This window comes from Squalius cephalus (assembly GCF_949319135.1).
Source record: "Squalius cephalus genome assembly, chromosome: 12".
Lineage (NCBI taxonomy): Eukaryota > Metazoa > Chordata > Actinopteri > Cypriniformes > Leuciscidae > Squalius > Squalius cephalus.
Genome location: NC_137133.1, coordinates 17,004,495 through 17,025,075, shown reverse-complemented (window position 1 = coordinate 17,025,075; position 20,581 = coordinate 17,004,495). Strand labels below are relative to the sequence as shown.

Below are 20,581 nucleotides of genomic sequence, written 5' to 3'. Positions count from 1 at the left end.
ACTGAAAAATAGTTACCGGCCAGTTTCGTTTGCGTCTTTCTTTTTTTTTCTTTCTTTCAATGATTACTTATATAAATTGCAGCTCAGTTGCATTTTATAAAAAAATAAAATAAAAAAATAAATAAAAAATAAATAAACATAGGTATGTCTATAAGTAGGCCTATTTATAGCCTAAATTAATTTTAACATCAAGTCGCGTCAATATCGATTCAAAGCATGAAATAACACGACAACATTCAAAGCAAGAGATTTAGGTAACATTTTGAAAATGAAGCATTTATTACAAGAATTCGACTTTTGACTGTGTAGAAATACTGTACTGCTTTAAAAGACTCCTAAAAGAAAAAAAAGAAAAAGAAAAAAAATGGACAGAGCAACAGGATCGATCAAATTTAGCAGTACATCAACAAACATATAATCGACTTTTTCCATAGAGAAAAGCAAGAGCGAGAACGGACCCAAAATGTACAACAATGTTCCATGTCCAATTTTAAAGGATCTCGACTGAATGCCTATTTCACATTGATGTGTTTTACAAATAACATTTACATAATTATGTACAATGGAACATCTCTAGTGGTTTAAAAACTCCTCCAGGCATACTTAGCCTTACCAGAGCACTGTTGCTCACCAATTCAACAAATAAACGCACAACTCATTTCCTCAGTGATGCTTTCCAAAACACTTCATGTGGGGAAGACTTTGTGGTTTCAGATACTGGAATTTGTGTCAGATGTGTGATCCCTTCGAGTGATTTCATTTCCCTCAAACTTTGAGGAAGCAAAGGTCTAAATCTATTGTCAATGACACAAACCCAAACATTGAACATTTCCCAAAAGAAAAAAACAAACAAAAACTCATCATACACTCACATTTCAGTTCTTGAGGGCTTTTAGCATCTTTTACTATATTCCACATTTAATATGAACGTGTGCACTTGTGCGTGAGGAGGTATGGGATATTCACGTCTGGGGCGGCCACTCTACGGTTGAGCAAAAGTGCACAAAATGGTGTGGTCCCCGTGCTTCTTGACGGTATAACAAGAATAAATAAATAATTTAAAAAGAAAAGATCTCCCAAGTGTCTTTTCAGAAGTCTCTCTTTTGGCACAAATGCTTCAAGTCTGTTTTTGTTAAGGTGGTGCTCCTTTGGAAGGTCCTTTGGCTGGAGATCTGATGGCCAGATGATGAGAGGGTCTGTGGGAGATTTGGGAGGTTCTCGTGAAAAGAGGATCAGGTGAGGACGAATGTGATGACGTGACTCCTCATGCCTCTGGCCAGCACTGGGACTATTCCTGAGGCCACCATCAAAACCTAGAACATAGAGGGGGAAAAACAATATTGAGAGATTTATTCACCCACATCCACACTGTGAAACAAAAAAAAATACATTGCAGAAATATTCTGGGCACATGTTGATTACCAGAAAAAAATGTTTAGTCTAAAAAATAAGCAAAATCTGGATCTCATATAATGGAAGTGAAAGCATAAACTTCAAAATACGTTTTCATTATACGATTCAGTAGCCACAAAATGCAAACAATATGCAAGCTAACATGAATTTAGTGTGAAAAAAGTAAGTAAAGTTATATCCAATTTTACAATGCAACGTCTAAAACCCCCAAATGACCACGGAAACGACTCACTGTAAAACATTTCCCCCTAATTCAAATTAAAAACAAATGTTATAATCGAACTGGCTGTACAAGTCATTTCAACACAATAACATACAATAAGGTTTCATTAGTTAACATGAAATAAGAATGAACAATGATACAGCTTTTACTAATTTTAGTTAATGTTAATTTTTATTTTAATTATTCAAATTTAATGTTGTATTTGTTAACATTAGTTAATGAGTGAACTAACATGAACAAACAATGAACAGCTGCACTGTAAAAAAGGATATGTTTTTACGTTGCTTTAACTCATCGAAACAAGTTAAGCAATTTTCAACTTTTTATGTTATACAAGATTCAAGTCAGTTTAATGTAATTTAAGTTGAAATGACAAACATCCAAGTTGATTGTACTTAAAAACAGTGTATGGATTTGTATTAACTAACATTAATAAATACTGTAACAATTTGTATTTTTCAATACAATACTAATGTTAACAAATGAGAACATTGCAAAGTGTTACCAACTCATTTTTTTTTATATCCTTCCTAGTTAAATTGACTTAAAAAAATAAATTGAAACTGGTTAAATTACTTTGATGAGTTAAAGTAATGGAAAAAAACATATGTTGACTTATTGATCATATCATTTTTCACAGTGTATTTAATCAGCTTTACACCTCAAATAATACACAAGCTATAACAGAACAAATGAATATAAGTGTTTCTATAAAATTATAAACTTCAGATTTCAGGGCATAATCACTTAAATTAAATTCTTTCTTCTTCTTCTATTTTTTTTTTATTTTTTTTTAAAGAAATCAAAATATTTTTTTGTGGTAATTAACATTACACCACAAATGCTCTCAATTAAACTTAACTTGCACCCAACTCTGAAAATTCTTTTAAATAAACATACACCTGCCTCTACGATCATAAACGTGTCTCTATCCGCTTTATGCAGGAAAACAGATCTTCATAATGATCCCAACGATCCGCCAGCATATGGTGTTTAACCAGAGCGAATTAAGGACGGGGAAACATTCCTCTAAATGACGCAATTACAGTAACGACTCGATGATAATTCAATCAAAAAAAGGTAGGATTAAATAGTCTGGAAATTATTTAGTCTGCGTGTATCTGGCTCCTGCGAGCCGGAGCTCGTGATATCTCTATGTGTCTGTGGTTTCGGTGGGGGGTGTTAACCTCCGCTCGCCTCCCCTCTCCTCTCCCTTCATTAGCGGAGGATGAGGTTGTTATTTGAGAGGAAAGGGCTGTGTTGGCACGATTGCAGAACTGGATGCGGTGCCTATTTACATATAAAGAGCTCTATTAATCAAGGTAAGTGTCATTATGGAGGGGCTCATTGGGCAGCACAGTGTGGGTATTAAATAAAATTCTCCATGCCAGGCCGCCCGCGGCGAGCGATACGTCTTGATTTGTGGACTGTCAGAGACAGGCAGCGAAGATGGAGCCGGGGAAGGAAGGTGCGCGAGTGCGTGCGCGTGAGGGGGGGGGGGACGTCGTCGTCGTCGTTGGAGAGAGAATTGCCACCATAATCAGATTTCGCACGCCGAGTGAAAGGAGAAAGAGAGGGGATGTTCTAAGTACCAAAGCGTTTCCTTACGTTTATGATTTGGGAAGCAGGGGAGGTGTTTACATGTAGTGCCACTGTCCATCCATACCCATGTTCATACCCATACCTCCCATGGGACCTGTGAGACAGAGAAACGAAATTAAGAAAACAATAAAAACACATGCAAATGTGCAGGACGATTTTTTTATAACAGCACTAAACGTGAGTTATGCTCAATTATTATCAAAGCGCTTCTTACCGCCAGGCCGAAGACCCATGTGTTGTTGGCCGTCTAACACAAAGCCACCCATTGGCTGACCATCGGGGCTGTAAGCGGATCCTTGACTTACTAAACACACAAAGACACAGTACATATATGTGATGTATGCACACACTGCTTATATGGTGATAGTAAAGATTGTAGAAAATAAACCTGCACTTTACCTGCTCTGTTAGACTGATCAATCATGGGCTGCACGATTCTTCTTCGAGCATTGATAAACCTGTCAAAGAGAAGACATTTACTAAATCTATTTATATTACTAACCACACACAGTATATTTTACTCTTATTTAAACACTCAGGACTTTTACTACTGTGAGCTCTTTGCTATGATTTACTGCAAAATATTCCTTAATGCAGTGCGATTTCTCCTGGGCCTTTGGGTTAATGGACCTGTCAGGAGTCCACAAAAAAAAAAAAAAAAAAAAAACCTAATGCACTGTTTAAGCGCCAGACCAAAGAAACTCTCTAATTTATAATGTAAACAAGCTGAGGTTTTCTTAATAAAGATATTTTAACACCTTTTACAAATTACGTTTTGAGAAACATTCCATTTAATGGTGAATTTTATAGTTGAGGACAATAAAAACAAATAGATTTATTTGATTTGTGGTCGGTTTTTCCTTTCCTCAGCACTCTAAAGTTAATCTCTGTTTTTAAGACTTGCTTTAATTGCGCTTCTTGCTGCAATATATTAGTGAATCAAGTAAAGGGGTCATTGCTCAATAAATATTCAATTGATATAGCATTGGCCTGGAAGCCTGAGGGTATGATTAGCCTAACTGCTTTTCAGACACTAATATGCTTCAGCAGCCCGTAACAGAGAGGTAGGAAATGCCCCTGACATACAATGGGGGAAGGAATTACTCACAGACAATGAGTCTTAGCCAAATGTTTGTGAACACCTTATTTGGTCGTGGTAAACACATGTTAGTGTATGGTATTTTAATGTCAATTTTATATATATATATATATATATAAAGGAATGATAATACTTAATATTCATCGGCTTTTTATTATACAAAAACTTGTCTGCTTTATGACTATTAAATAAAAAAAACAGCTTTTTTTTTTACATTTTATTAAAGTATGTATGGTAAATTAAAGTAGAATCTAATTGAAATCAAGTAGAATTGATTTATCTACATTATATGGTTCAAATACATAAAAAATTAAAATATTTTAATTTTAGTATTTTAATAATAAATATTTTTATTTTATTTATATGATGAGAGCATATGTGGTAAATTAAAATAAATAAATTGAAGTATCAAAGTTATACAGTTTAAATGCATACAGACTAAAAAACAAATATGTAATGAAAAAAAACTTTATTTAACTAAGTTTAAAACTTAATAATATATAATTTTTTTTTTTTTTTTTTTTTGGTGCCTATTGGCAATCTATCATTACATACTAATATCATACATACACTTCCTTTTCACATTCTCAAACTGAGAATGAGTATCACATTTGTGTAATCCAATAACATCTATTATAAGCAAGATGGTTCCTGAAAAAAAAAAAAACATTCAGGGGAACTCTGGTGACCGAACAGCATTCCGGAATCCTAACATAACATTTGACAACTTTTCTAAAAGCCCCTCGGAGACCTTGGCAAACCTCATCATCGCTCCTATTCTTACTTTTAATTGTCTCATAGGGTCTTTGAACACCGTCTAATAATAGTGTGAGAAATCAGGATCACCGGACTTGAAATGGAAATGTTACAGAGATCCCCAACCCTGACTTCTAAGTGCTGAGAGGTCAATCTGGCAAGTCAAAAGTCAAAGGTCAAAGGTTACTCACCAGTTATTCACTTGTAAGATGGTGAGGCCTGTGTCCTGTGCTAGCTGCTTCTTCTGCTCTTCAGATGGGTAGGGGTGCTGCAAGACAAAAAAAACAAAACAAGAAAAATTTGATTAATGTGTAAGAAACCTCTGCAGTTAATAACATTGCTGTCCGATGATCCATAAAGCAATAATGAATGGAACATGTAAATGTCTTCATTTTTTAGAGTTGTGTATTTCTCCTTGCAGTCTCCATTAATAAAGCAAATCAAAATGGCCTTACGTTTTCTTAAAAACCAATCTGTTTAAATGACTAATGACTTCAAGCACCAAATGTGAGACTCCGGGCAAAAAACGTGGATCCCATATGACTCTTTCAGGAAATTACATCATTATGTATGATAGACTTCCCATATGCAGCCCTGAGTTGGAGAATTTCCCTGCGTCTTATTGGCTGAGCGCTCGTGGTTTTGTTTGACATTATTTGACATTACTTGACAAATGATCGAGTGGGTGTGAAAGAGAGACAATGGAGAGTTTTGTTTAGGGTTGAATAGGGCTTGGCCCTTGGTGGCCCCGCGGTGGCCCCTGGCCCCTGATCTTCTTGCTCTCGCTGTGAGTGCAGAGGGAGGGCAGCAGATGGCAGGCAGGGGTGAATGTATAGACAGTCCTGGGTCGTGGGTGTGCACCAATTTTGGCACTGTCATGGCCTCACCTCCCGTGGTCACCGGTGAGGGATGAGTCCTGTTCCATGTCTCGCTCTCTCTCTCTCACACACTGACGGAGATTTCCCTGCTCACCTCCTGGCTTGCTAGCTGTCATTGTGGTGATGAATGACTGTAAGCCCTGCCCCCTTTCTACACAAGCCAGTGACGGCCGAATGCAAGCTGGGCTCTGGGATCCATCTTTAAACTCTTATCAAAAAGCTCTCGGCAGGTTGCGCAGGGATTGTTCGCTAAAGTTCAGTGAGGAACCTACTTGTTCAAATGACGAAGCTAGCCGACAAGCTCGCTTTCATAGAATCGCTCATATTTGCATGAATTGCACTTATGTCTACTAAGAAGCCGCCTCCTCGTCCCAATTTGCATGCCAAAGGAGATCTCTCTATCTCGTTCCAGTGAAACTAACAGTTATAACTGTAATGTTCCACTGAATCTTAATGTTCCACCTTTCTTTAAGATTGTCAGCACAGGGGGTCTTTATCGTGGACCTCTGAATAGGTCACAAAAGATGGAGGCTTAGACCATATGTAAGAGCCCCCCCACCTCAAACGCCGCACACTGGCTCAAAGTAGAACCCGACAAAACGTAATCCAGCAGCTTTCATTCAGCCCCGACCCCAAATGAATGCATGATCGCCTGGGTGTTGCAATGGAGGCCATTCAGAGGCCAAAGTCCCCTCTAACACTTTTTTTTGTCAGAGGACACATCCTGCAATGGGAAACACTTTTGCTTCACAAATTGCTCTGAAAAGGAGCTGGGAACAGAGAGAGGATAATTCAATTAGGCTCTCCTTTTTATCTCTAAACTCTAAAGGTGGGTAAAAGGGAAAGGATTACTATGTGTACGAGACCTGTGTAGCTCTTAGAAAGTGCAGGAATTCTGAAAGAGAATGGAAAACAGGAAGACGCAGGAGAATTGTGGGAATTTAAGGAGGTGGACCAGTGAAAATGTGCAGTGATTCAAGAGGGTTAAGAATGCCACAAATCAGCCCTAAACCAGCAAGTTTTGCTGGAACGTACTCACCCCAAGGCGAATACGACCCTCGGTTTTGACAAGCAAAATGGATGGGAGGGCCGAGAGACAGATAATAACACACCCTGCTAGTTTTAATGCAGTTTGGATGCAGGCCGCTGAGCTGAAAACAGTGGGATTAAACTAATTCGCCAAGAGACACGTCAAACAATCTGGCCCATTTTTACGCAGACTTCCGATTTCCGACAAGGAGATCTGAGCGAGTGTTACCGTAAGATGCTGGAAGAGCCACGCCCGCATGATGTTGGTCGCCACTTTAGGAAAGATCCCTCTCTTCTTCTGCCGTTTCTTGTCCTGGTCGTCCTCGTCCCCAGTTCCCGGAGATGCCAAGCTGTTATCCAAGCCATCTCCTGATAAACAACAGCGTGAAAGCAGGGCGAGAGAGAAAAAGCAAAAGAAGAAAGTCATTTTAATGAGATAAAACATCACCTTCAGTTGTTTATTCAGACCGATCACCAGTGCCACTCACAAACGCGATGTGAAAGAGTCACGCAGGGGGGCTTGTTTTGATTAGCAACAGTAACACAAGGACCGCGGCGAGCAGAAGTATCCATGCAGTGAGAGGGAACGCTAATCAACAGAGCGAGATTTCTCCCGCTCCCTCTCGCTGTCTCAATGTCAGGGATCTCGAGGAAAGCTCTGCACCAACCCCAGTGCTATTAATTCAATGTGAGTTCTGTCTTTGACAAGGGGTAATGAATGTCCAGGCTCCATGCTTGAATGTGGAATGGAGACTTGGCACTGCAAAGAGAATATCTGATCTGCATTAGCGCTCAAAATAAAGGCGAAAAACTCGGGAAAAACATAAATAAAGCAACGCCCGTTGAGAAAACCGTATTCGACTTCAGAATTTATGTTGGTAATTGGTTTACCGTGCAGGGAAAGTACATACGATGCTAAACCGATAATTTACGTACACACACTTCAGCTATTGAAGTTCATGCATTCTCTGGGAAGTGAACTTTGACCACAGCGTTCTTAGCACCTTGAACTACATTTCTGTGAATGTGTGTGTATAGGGATGTACATTATCCCGCTTGTTATATGGCTTCATGCCACATAAGTAAATAATTAGACACAAAATATTGGCTTGAGTTGAAATATTTTATTAGGTCTTTAAACGCAAAGCTTCCGTGGAGAAGTTCAAACTAGACGGACATTTAAGGCATACGGTACAGTCATGCCACTTATTACATGCCATTTCGCCACATAAATAATTATGGGGATAAGAGATATTGATTTGACATGAAACTGTTTTAAAATCGAACCTGTTTGTATATTATAATCCATTACAGTGTACAATACAATCGTTGCAAAATGGTAGCAGCTGCGTTTGTATGAAACAAGACAGCAAGTCTGAGATACCCAGATGACATAATTAAATAATTGTACACAAAATATTGATTTGAGTTTTAATATTTTATTAGCTCACCAAGCATAAAACTTACACAAAGAAAAAACTTTCCAAGCAAGACTTCGGTTACCCGGATGAGCCTGTGTTATCAGTTTTTACCAGTTGTTATCAGGGAATAAAATACCACTGGATCGTGCAATTGACCAATCAAATTCCGCAAAGCTGCGTAATATATATTTATAAATATTCACAACTAGTAAATATTAAACATTTAATTGCATAAATAATGTTTCATTAATTAAAATATATATTTATATAAAATACCTCACCTATTTACTCTTGCAAAATGTTTCAGAACAAAGAGCTTTTGAAAACTGGCTATAATGATGGCAAATCAAAGAGAAATATGTGCTGAAATGATAACTCAGCTACTTTTAACTATTGAGATGGCTGCTATTTTTTATTTGTTTTACATGACGTCAAATGAGAGAATTTGGAGCATTCATAAAAATCCTACAAGTTTCCAACTTGTAATTGAGAGTTTGATGATACATTTGATAATACAGTTTGATGATACAGTTTGATGATATGCTTTTTTTTTTACCAGTCGGAAGCTGGTAATTACAGTAATTCTTATTCCAGAATGACGTGAATGAGGCATATATTGTAAGCTCAATTGATGCTCAAGAAAACAATGCTTTTTGAACTGTGAGCTCTCTGATAACATCAAGCTTGCTTTCATTCCATTACCATCCAATCTAGTTTAAGATCAGAGCCAGGCAGGAGGCCGCTTTTAAACTAAGGTTTCCGTCTTGTCCTCCTCCCCACCCTCCTTTCTCTCTTTCTTTCCATCCCTCTTTCCCTCTTCCATTAACTGTGCATCAGGCAAGATGATTTACTTTTAACAGTCATGCTTATTTTTCTTGCCCTGAGGGTAGAGATGCCTTGAAAGCCTGCCCGGAGGGTGTGTGAATAATGTATCTGAGGGACTCCTCCCCGGAGGCGGGACAGGAACCCTACTTTTCTTAAGATTGGCCCTGCTGTGTCTCCTTGTTTTTGTGGATGCATCAATCAAAGGCGACTGTATGCGCCATATTCATCCATTAATATTTCAGATAATGAATAATGACATTTGAATATAAGAAGGGGGGTGGTGGATGGACTTCAGGCTGACTGATGCTGTAATCAAAATTCAAGTCAAGGGCAGGGCAGTGGTCTCACACTGTCTGTCTACACAACACAGACTGCTGTTCCTTCTCATTATGCTTTCAGGAGTTTGCATGTTGACCACAGTCTTAACCGGCACAGAGAGTTAAGGGTTTCAATGTGAATATGAAGAAAAAGTATTAGAAAGTACAGTAATATGTTCAGTAACAGTAATATAGGGTATGAAAGAAAATAAAAAAAGTGAGAAAAGAGGGGAAAAAATTGAAAAGAAAACATGAGGATTTTTGTTTGTTTGTGTGTGTGTGTGTGTGTGTGTGTGTGTGTGTGTCCATGAAAACCAAATATCAAAAAGATTAAATAAAAGTTATATTTTATATTTATATTTTATAAATGTGTCAAATATCTAAAAGGTAAGAGAGACTTAGTTTGTTTTTTTATTGGAAAGAGAAGAAAAAATGTGAACTTTAAAATGGGACATTAAAAAGAAAGAAAATAGATGCAGTTTTCAGTGTCTATGAAAATCAAATATCAAAAAGGTGTTGGAATGAACAATGTAATATATGAAAGAAAATTAAAATGGTGAAATGAAATAATCTAAAATTAAATGTAGTAAAAAGAACATAAAAAATGTGTGCTGTCAAATCTAACGTGTTTATATAATACATGTATATATATATATATATATATATATATATACATACACACACACACACACACACACACACACACACACATATTATATAAACACAAACTTTTGTTAGATGCGATACAAATTTATACTTTTCACAGCACTGAAAAATTAGGTGAGATTTTTAAATGTTTCTGAAAATCAAATATCAAAATGGTGCTAGAAACAAACTGATAATGAATAAAAAAGTAAATTATTCTGAAAGTATCAAAAAACAGATGACTTTAAGGAAGAAAAAGGCTAAAAGTAAAAATAGAATAAGATAAAAAATAAATACTGAAAAAGTGACATTTTCAGTGTAACAAAACATGTTCAGGTGCTAGAAAGATTGAAAAGAAGAATAAAGAAAAAGAAAAAAGAAAAGAAAGAAAAAGAAAAGTAACAGATTCTGAAAGTATAAAAAGTATATTTTAGGGAATAATATGTAAAAATAGAATACGATATAAAGAAAAGAAAAGAAAAGGGGAAACCAACAGATAAAGAGAGCTGGGTGAGATCCTTACATCTAAGGAAGCCTCAAACACTCCCCCCCCCCCCCCTCTTCTCCTCGAGCCTCTCTCCTCCTGTTCCAGAAAACGAAGGCCGGAGGGCTGATCCAACCCGACGCTAATCGCTTCTGACTGTTCCCTGGCAACTTGGCCCATGCAGCCTGTGCGACTGCACTCTCTTTAAAGGCTGCAGCTCCCTGAGCCCTACCTCACTCCCCAGCCCCGGAGTCTGCACGCGCAGCGCAGAGGGGGGCCGGAGCAGCCTGGAGGAAGGCTGGAGTAAGCCCTCGGGCTGTTTAGAGAAAAACAGCACCCTAAGACATGGAGAAGAGGCTTCTAGCTTCAATCTACAGCCCCCCCCCCACTTTCACTTGTACATATAAAGCAAAACTTCTGAAGCTAGATATGATGAGCATATGCATATAAAACACGTCAAGTCTAAGTAGAATTTTTTTAACCGGTTTTCCCACATCCTTCAAGCCTACCCTCACGGCGGCCGTGTCACATCACGGTACCTTCAGCGTCCAAGAGATGACAAGGTCCAAAAGCTAAAAACGCTCTGCGTTGTTCTGATGGTGATAATTAGATGAACTGGAGATAGATGAATGTCCTGAAGACAAAGGGTGCCCGGCGCAAACTAGCCGGGTCTGATGACTGCCACCCCGCACGCATCACAGAATAAATCCAGTTTGCTTGCTTAATGAGCTCGCCATGACCTCAATCTATCACGAACTATACTTCTCCGAAGGGGCCATAATTCTGACTACTGGACGCAACAGACTGGATAATTACTGGACGGACGCAGATGATTTTGTTCTCGCTAATCGTTTCGCTTAAAGCATATTGATTAGATGCTCTTATCCTCTTGTCCCCCGTGGCCATGATATGATCTGGAGGAACATGGGATTGGACCACAGTTGGGTGGTATTGACAACTACAAAAACGCAGAGGCATCGGCTCTTGACACTTGTTGTTGGTCCACTACACTTCATGCTGGGATTTCACCTCCATTGAGGGTTCAGATATAGATGTAAACATCCTGTCTCAGCCTGTGTCTTTCAGCAACCTTAGAGGTAACAACTGGCCTGGAATGTCCTGCAGCTTCCCTTTGTTCCCTTTCGGCCTTTGTGATGGACATTCCTAGGCTCTGCATTCCCACCAACAAGGCACATGTTTAGGATAGCTGTGGAAAACCCCCTCACTACCATCCCGAACTCACTGAGGTGAGTCAGCGGTTCTTAAAAACCGTTCGGACTGTGGACCGAGGAGCACTTCTTCGGACCTTACTTGAAGGTTACCCCAACAGGAGCAACTTCTACTGATGTGCAACAAACAAAGGGAACCCCCTACAAGAGACAGGTGCTTTGAAGAGGCCCAGTAATCCTTTGGACTGGAGTTGGGTGACTGACGTAAGACCCCCCATTCACTTGTAATGGAAAAAGGTGTTTGCTTTACCGATCTCTTGAATGATAAAGGGAGGAACACTGATCCAAAGTGGCTCCTGGAGGAGCAGCAGGTAGATGTCCCTGATTCTAACCCAACCTCAGCCTCTGATCACCCCAGATATCACCCCTCCATTGTGACTAGTATTTGAAGTGCTCTGTCCTTCAGGCCGGCAGGGGTCATTCCTCTTCCCCTTCTTCAATGCATGCTCTTTGGGGTCAAAAGGCCGTGGGTCTTGGATGTCCCCCCACTGTTGTTTAAAAAAAAGCTCTGTGAGGGGAAAAATGCCGCCACCCAATGCTTTTCTCTCTTTTATACAGAGTTGCACTGCAGAAAGACTACTGGCATTGCTGCTATGCCAAACATTTAAAAAAAAATTATATTGTCACACTAAGGCCGAATTGTCAGAGAATAACAATCTGGCTACTTGGCTTTTGATTCTGGTTTCTCTTGTCTTGTATAACATCCTGCTATTGTTCTGCATAATGGTCAGGCCATTGATGTCTGATGGTTAAAAGGAGGTGAGAAACCCTGAAGGCTATTTTCACTGAAGCAATTACACACACAAAAAATAAATAAAATAAAATATAATAAAAGGAACTATAAATATGAAGTGGCAGATCGCAATATAAATTAAGAAAAAAAGAGTGACATGCAAATGGAAGATTTGGTAAATTAAATTAGACCCTTAACCTTTCAAGAACATTAAGCACCTACTGTGTCCACAGTTAAATCGTAAAACCAGCTCAGTGAACCATCGCAATGATGACACGAACAATGACACATGACTTTGATTAGTAAATGCCGTTTACAGCCACGCGCATTAACAAATTATGAATTTCAATTCCACACAGTACCATAGATGTTGTAATCAAAGTACAATATACACTGGAAAAAGTGGTAACCTACTAAAAGAGCTATTTCAACCAATTAAAATTGAGTTTTGTTGGTATAAATTACGGTGATTCAGCAATGTTTAATACTATTTTTTGACTGTTAGATGTTACCACTTTTAGGTTGCATTTTTTTGAGTGTATGATGTAAAAACAAATTAAAATCCAACCTCAGTGAAAATACTACTCGAAGCTTGGAATATGAATTAAGACGAGTCTTTTCAACAAAGCACATTATGACGTAATAGTAAAACTGACAGTTTTTCCTACCTAGTTCACTGCTGTTGTCTCCGCTCTGAGAGGCATGTCCCCCGCTGGAGGGTCCTGGGGTGCCGACTGAGGGAGTAGAGTGAGCGTCGTCCATGTCTCTCCAGGACGCTGGATTCTGAGGTTCAGGAACATCCAGATATCGAAGGATGAAAAAAGAAGGCCACATTACAAACACTAGCAACATATACATGCTATTTTTTTAAACAGCGATTTTTAAGCGCCTAGTTACCATGTCTGTGCTGAAAAGTTAGTCCGACCAAATTAAATATAACTGAAACACATGATCCAAAACAAACACAAATGCAAGTCCTATGGAGCCACGAATGGAGTAACTGCTTCTCCTGATGTCTGACCGTAAAAGCTCAGAAGAAAACCAACGGCGTCCCCTTTTTATCCAAAACAGGGTATAAAGCACTTATACGGGCTCAACATGAAGGCAAACAGCAGCCGTTCCTCTTCAGGCCCTTAGCGTCAGCTGTTTGCCTGATGGTGATCAGCTAAAGAGCTCTAAGAAAAGGCCAGAATAAGCTCCTACAACAATAAAGCTGTGTGAATAAGACCCTTCACTGTTTTCTCATTAGGACGTACAAAAGCAGTCTGTGGGTTTGTGTGTTTATGTGTGTGTGTGTGTGTGTGTGTGCCGTTAATAACGTTTCAGAAGGCCACTGTCTCCTTTCATCACGTAATTCAAATTGTTTTGTGTCACGCTGCACACTTGTAAATCGATAAGACATTATAGGAGCATCAATAAAAGATTACAGTTATCGTCAACCGTGCAAAGGTACATATTCGTCAAATGAATTTCAGCTGCCCAAGTGAAGGTATGACGGTTAGACCTCACCATCCACGGATCTATTTACAGGAGTCGTGTGGATGGGAAAAGTCATCAACCGTTTTACACGATGGGAAATAGAAGCATGTGATAAAAGACAAAACTATAACAGGCTATAACGTCGTGTTTTTTCTCTGTGTTTAATATGACTATAACCTCTCCTTCCCATTTTGACAAGGAACAGAGCGAGGCAGAATGTCCCGTTCTATTCTGTGGTTTTGTTCCTGTGACAGGGGGTGGTGCGTTGATAATAGGAAGCACAACTGTAAAGAACACACTGTTGGTCTCTGAGTGAAAAAAGACTCCCCTCCTGCTTGACAATAACAATCCAATCAGTTCAAAGACAATAGCACATTCACGTGCAAATGTAACGTTGATCATTAGGGCTAACGGAGGGGTGGACAGTGGGGGGAAAACCCTGACCCTCAACAACACCTGCACCCAACATGACGGGATTCATCAACATGATCTTCATCATCATCATCATCATCATACCTCTTCGAAAATAAGATATATCCTGGGGCAATGTCTTAATGATTCATATTAGAGCAAAGAGAAATGGATTTAGATAATGTTGTTTAAATAAATTAGCATATATAACTGTAATTACCTCTCTTACTCTCTCTGTGTTTATGACTAAAATGCATTGTGGAGATGAATAAAGGAGGAAGAAAAAAAAGATATGGGAAATGCATGGCTGAGGCACTACAAATGTTTTTTTCTGATAAAAAAATTATAATCAGAAAACAGAATTTTAACTCTCTTCACCAGTTTACACGATACACAATAAATGGCACTTTCAGTCTTTCCTTTGTTGGAAACTAATAGCCTGTACTGTAAACATACAAACAGCTCTGCTGTCTAATTGCCCTGTTTTATGATGTCATAGTAAGCCAATTAAAAACTCACGTGATCTGCGAGATTCGTCGAGGATCCTGAGAGGTCGTCGAAGTCGGACTTGCACCCATCCCGTTCATCAATTACCAGGTCAATGGGCATTTTGCCCTTCAAACAGCTAATATACCGATGACAAAAGTTGTCGCAAAGCTCGTGCACCTGAAAAAAAAAAGTATTAAATTTGTTTACTAATATTATAACAATTTTGAAAAAAATAAAAAGATAATAATAATAATTGACATACCTTTTCGAGTTCTAAAAGATGGAATCGTAATACTTGTATTGATTGAATCATCTAAGGAAAGAGTAAAATAATGCATGAAATATTGAAACCAAAATAACAACTTTAAAAAATAACATTAATAGTAATATAATAGAATAGTAACAATAATAAACTTAGGTTATTCTAATAAAATAAAAAAATATATATATATTCTATAAATGTATATTCTACATTACATTCGATTATATTCTAGTTATTCTAATCGTGCGAGAAATCACACTCACATCAAAAACTTCGCACGTCTGATATAGTGTTGGCTTTGTAATGTTATGACAATAGCAGGAGTGTAAATAGGTTCCTCCAGAGACGATGCTTTGAGGGAGCCCAGGGCAAAGACCCCCACGCCCTCTGATAACACGCGGCCTCATAAATCACTAAAGCTCCCTTTCTTTCCCTCAAAGAATCCTCGCATCTAACGCTCTGAAGCGAATATACCTGAAACAAAAGCTGTGCGAAACGGGATCTTACACTTACCAAATTGTCCAGCTCTGGATTAGAAGAAAATAACGGCTTCTCTGCCCGAATCTGTATACAAAAATTTCACAAGTTTGTTAGAACTACAAAACAATATATATATATATATATATATATATATATATATATATATATATATATATATATATATATATATATCAAATAAAACAAAATCAAATGATTTCCAATTTCCCCAAAACTGTAATTTAGTTAGAACTACCGAAATCGTTAAGTCCTTAAAAAGATGTGTATTTTTCAATCAAAAAGTTACCTGTTTGGCAAACACAGCGATGTCCTCGTTAAATGAGTCGGACGAGCACACATCTCCTCCAGCGACTCCGGGCTCTCTCGGTGTGCATGTGGCCAGCTCGCACTTCTCAAACACCAGCGCCAGCAGCGGGAATAACGGGTGCCTTCAAGATTCAATAAACATTTACATGCTTAGATCAAAACACTATATCAATAACTGAGCAATCGTGCTGATGACAGTAATACGGCTTTGGAGTTTTTACTTTCATTGCTTTGACGGCCACATAATGGCACTCGGTAGCCTAAATCAGATAGTGTATAAAAGCGTTCTATAATTTTTAGAATGACAAACAAACAGTTTAATTTAAAATGTAATTATGCAGCACACTATTTGAAAATGTCGATATGCAGACTTTAAGATCGTATGTGCAAAGTAATTTACTGACTGAAATAAATTTCACTGCCAAACGCGGGTATAGCCTAAAAAGATTGTGTTAACTAGCAGATATGCCATGCAAGAAATTATATAATAAAGTACCCATAAATTTGGTCCTTGTCTCTTTTAAGTGCGTCGTTGACAGCCGAGCCCATGCTGCTGGGCATGATGCTGTGCGGTGCGTGGGCCCCGTAGTGTTGGTTGGCATGTGGCGGTGGCCCGTGACTCAAATGGTGAACCTGCGGCAGGGGCCGAGGCGCGTGCGGGTCCCCGTACATCGACGTCGGAACCCCAACTCCATCCATGCCGCCATAGTGGGCAAGGTCTTCGTACTGCATCAGATAGAAACCGTATCATAGGCAACTCAAATAACAAATGTGTTTACCTAATATTGATGCAAATATTAAAAGCAAACTTTACGACTTAGGCTAAGTTGTTTTACGCGGTGGATTTGTAAGAGAACGTACCCGTTGAGCCATCAGCATATGACGCTTCTGTTGATGTTAAGTGCAAATTGTGATCTTATCCAACGAGGAAGCAATTTGAGTGATTTAATTCCTTTTGTGCATCCGGTTTAAGAGGACTGAGCTGTTGGTAATCCGTTGAGATGATAGAGCATGTCCTGTGAAGAGTTTTTGATCGCTCCTTTTTAAGACGCTTTTGGTGTTTAAGTAATTCGACCGTATTGCTAAATACACTTTGATGAATGTAAACTTAACAAATAAAAAAACGATACAGTATAGGCTAAAAATATTTGCTTCCACTTCAACCTTCTGACAATCTAATGCACTTTACCCTTCAAAGACTTCCTGAAGTCAGAGGAATCTTTCCAAATTCTGGGATGTTCGTGTCTGGCATCGCAAACACTGCAAGGAAAAACTATCCGGATCTCATGGTCCCTCTTTGCGACCCACGCTTTGCCTCGACTGGGATTGTGTTGGTGACTGGAGCAGGTTCCTCTTGAAGAGACTGAACCCCTGATGACTGAGCCTGGGAAGCGTGGTGGGTGTTACCAGCTCAACACCTCTACATAAAGCAAGAGAAAGAAGAGCGCAATGACCACGAGTAGCCAGCGAGTGTTCACATTGGATACGCGGGCGGATGACGCACCACCATCCTCTGCGTTTTGTTACTAGGGGTGGAGTGTCTTTATTTTTAAAAGTGCTAAAATCAGATCAGTGCACTGAGTCGCACTGGGAATGGACCTTGTTTCGACAAATTGCTGAGCATCACAGCATTTGAGCCTTTGAAAATATATTTACCACAGACTGTACATTTGGACTGCTTCGTTGTTCAATATGTGTTCGTCATATATGAAGTTATTAGGCTACATTTATTATAAAGTTACGTTTAGGTTTTTTTTTCTATTCTTTTTTTTATTCCTGTCCTTCTGTAAGTACAGTAAATAGATAAAGCTCTCCTGTTCTCCAATGGTAGTTAAATAACTGTCTGAAGTTCTTTTTTGCGTTCAGTTTAATGTTATATGTTGACGTTGTTTTCATTATTTTTTGTAAGAAACTATGGTTAATGTGTGGAACTAGAAATAGATTTTAAATGTGGAGCTATAAAAACCCGTGCAGTTATACACCATTCTTTTATTCCAAGCGCTTTTGCGCATAAACGACACTGAGGGAATTCTGCACTGTCTCTCTGCAATTCCATCATAATCATATTTAAACGCATACAGTAAACGAGATCGGATGGGAAGAAAACACAAACTAATTTGATGTAGAGAACAATTTAATTTACGTTGCAGTCGACAATTTACATTTGGATTTTGTTATGCTCTTTTTCTAAAAATATAATAATAATAAACTAGTTCTTATTTATAGTTTAAAATAAGCCTATATACCAAGAAAATTGCAAAAGTATTTTTGAAACGATATTTATTTTTATTTAAATATAAAATTCTATCGAGCAACACAGTGATAAACAATAAATGTTACTTTTTGCCAAATTCTAAACAGCATTATTTTTCTTAATATTTTAGCCAATTTTTTTTTTATTTCATTTGTTATATTGCTGTTGCATTTGTTATATTATATTTGTTACATTTGTTATATTTCTGTTAATTGTTCCCCGTTTTATTTAATAATTTTAAGAATGAATTCTGGCCTAAAGACATTCATTTCAAATTCTTGTGTAAGCGATGCTGCGAGGATCTTCAGTGAATTATATTGAAAATATACCGTCAGATTTAGATTCGGCATTTCTACAAACACACGCCGAGAGTAACATACAAATTCTCATATGGACTTCTGCAATGCGACATCATAGCCTACATTATGTTATGTTATTTTAGATTAACGGCATTATGCTAAGCGTCATCTGTAATATAACTTTAAGTGATTTCAAATATACTGACAATTGAACAAAATAACTAGGCTGTTATACAACTATAATAATAACAATTATTTATTTTAATTATAATATTTTACTTTGAATATGTTATCTTCACTTAACAAAAATCCTAAATTTGGTATGAAATTGTCACTGTTATTAAACTACCTTTAAAGGTCAATGCTCTTCGCCCGTGTTGATATGATGATAATCCACTCTAATTGCTAAAGTATTGACCTCTGCTTGACCCGTCAGGATGTGTGCCTGAGCCGCACGGTGCGTTCCTTCTAGTTCTTCAGATCCAGCGAAAGTCCTGCAAACCTGCCGCTTAACGGGCTCCAGTTTCACATGTGCTGTGCTTTCCAGCGCAACAATCAATTTCAAAATCATTTTACCTTATATCACCACCTAGTGGTGCATCTGTCTTTGAAACCTACCTTGCAAAGACAACAAGAGGAGAACGAGTTCATATTTGAATTCTCTATCACAAACGCAAATACGCCCAAGTGCGTGATGCACAAGAACATTTAAAACATGATCACAATAATAAATAAATATCACTCACATAAAAAGCAAAATAAACATTGCGCGTACTTAAAAAGCACTTGAAGATTTCCAAATAATTGCAAATATGCACTTAAATGTTCCAAAGGCAAAGGATGAGAGAGCATTGCATGATGAGGTCGTTTGTTTACTTTTCAGGAGAGATGGGGAAACTTCCTTCCTTTCATCAGTCTGTACACAATCTCGCGCGCCCCTCTTTTGAAAAGCAGCGCGCGTGAATTATTAAAGGCATACATTTGAATTATAAATACGCTAATGATACCGACACGAGCTCAGCGCGCCATGCCCGAGGCTAAATTCTTCCGATGCACATTATTTCTTGGCACTCAGACTTCATTTCCTCTCTCCTTTCTCTTTCACTTCGCTCCTCCTTTGTATTTTTGCTCCCCACTTACAGTATGCATGGAAGATGCTGACTGATTCATGCTGTCATCCAGCCTGCTTTAAAGTGTAATGAGTTACTATAGTCAGAGCCTGTGTGCATCCTCAAAGACCAGGTTGCACAATTCTTCCTGCCAACAACAACCAAACCCCCCCCCCCCCCCCCCCCCCCCCAAAAAAAAAAAGGAAGGAGCACACATGCAACCAAGGCCTGGCAGAGAGTCAGACACCATCCTCTGCTGTCCTGAACATCATTAGCGTTGTCAGGACAGGGTGAAGAGGATGGCCCAAACTCTCTCCCTCCTTTGTGGCTGCTTATAAATATGTACATATTTGATATGTGTATGTATATATGCAGGGCATGCACGCTTCGGAATAGGTATCCGGAAGGGATGACAATGTAGTGACCTGTATCTCACACTCCAGCATATGTGGAAGGAAATTTATTGAGCACTGTCAGTTTGCAGTGTGTGTGCATCCAGTGTGTCTTCTGAAAGAGAGTACAGGAGCAGCCCTGTACAAACATCGCAATGTGTGGAGTGCTGTGGGAGTACAGCGAGTGCATTCCAGCCAAATGACTTACAGCGCATGTGCTGACAGCCTGACCTCACGAAAAAGAGATTCTCTCCAACCTCTCATAAAGAAGCCTTATCCTCCTTCCAAAAAAAAAAAAAAAAAAAAAAAGAGTGAGGGGGAAGGGGAAAAAAGTAATACCTTGATTTTTTTTCTCTCCTTCCCTAATGCTTTAACATTCTCTTCACATTTTTTTTTTCCTACATAAATTTGAACCCCAATTGTTTTCA

The 20,581-nt window shown here is 38.5% G+C and overlaps 1 protein-coding gene across 1 annotated transcript; it reads right to left on the bottom strand.

Annotated features, from left to right (window-relative positions):
- Nucleotides 1-252: 252 nt before the first annotated feature.
- Nucleotides 253-19,188, bottom strand: meis2b (Meis homeobox 2b). The gene is made up of 14 exons (XM_079889440.1): nucleotides 19,002-19,188; nucleotides 16,961-17,519; nucleotides 16,596-16,825; nucleotides 16,080-16,221; nucleotides 15,809-15,859; nucleotides 15,296-15,346; nucleotides 15,064-15,210; nucleotides 13,323-13,437; nucleotides 7,230-7,369; nucleotides 5,285-5,361; nucleotides 3,638-3,696; nucleotides 3,453-3,542; nucleotides 3,245-3,332; nucleotides 253-1,313 (listed from the first exon to the last, which is right to left on the bottom strand). The coding sequence occupies exons 2-13, from the start codon at nucleotides 16,976-16,978 to the stop codon at nucleotides 3,274-3,276; spliced, it is 1,179 nt and encodes a 392-aa protein (XP_079745566.1). The 5' UTR covers nucleotides 16,979-17,519; nucleotides 19,002-19,188; the 3' UTR covers nucleotides 253-1,313; nucleotides 3,245-3,273.
- Nucleotides 19,189-20,581: the final 1,393 nt, after the last annotated feature.

Excerpts from the sequence above, each read along its gene's own strand:
- meis2b (XM_079889440.1), bottom strand. Across the intron at positions 15,860-16,079 it reads TCGCTGTGTTTGCCAAACAG|ATTCGGGCAGAGAAGCCGTT; the intron begins GTAACTTTTTGA and ends TTTTGTATACAG. Across the intron at positions 15,211-15,295 it reads ATCTTTTAGAACTCGAAAAG|GTGCACGAGCTTTGCGACAA; the intron begins GTATGTCAATTA and ends TTTTTTTTTCAG.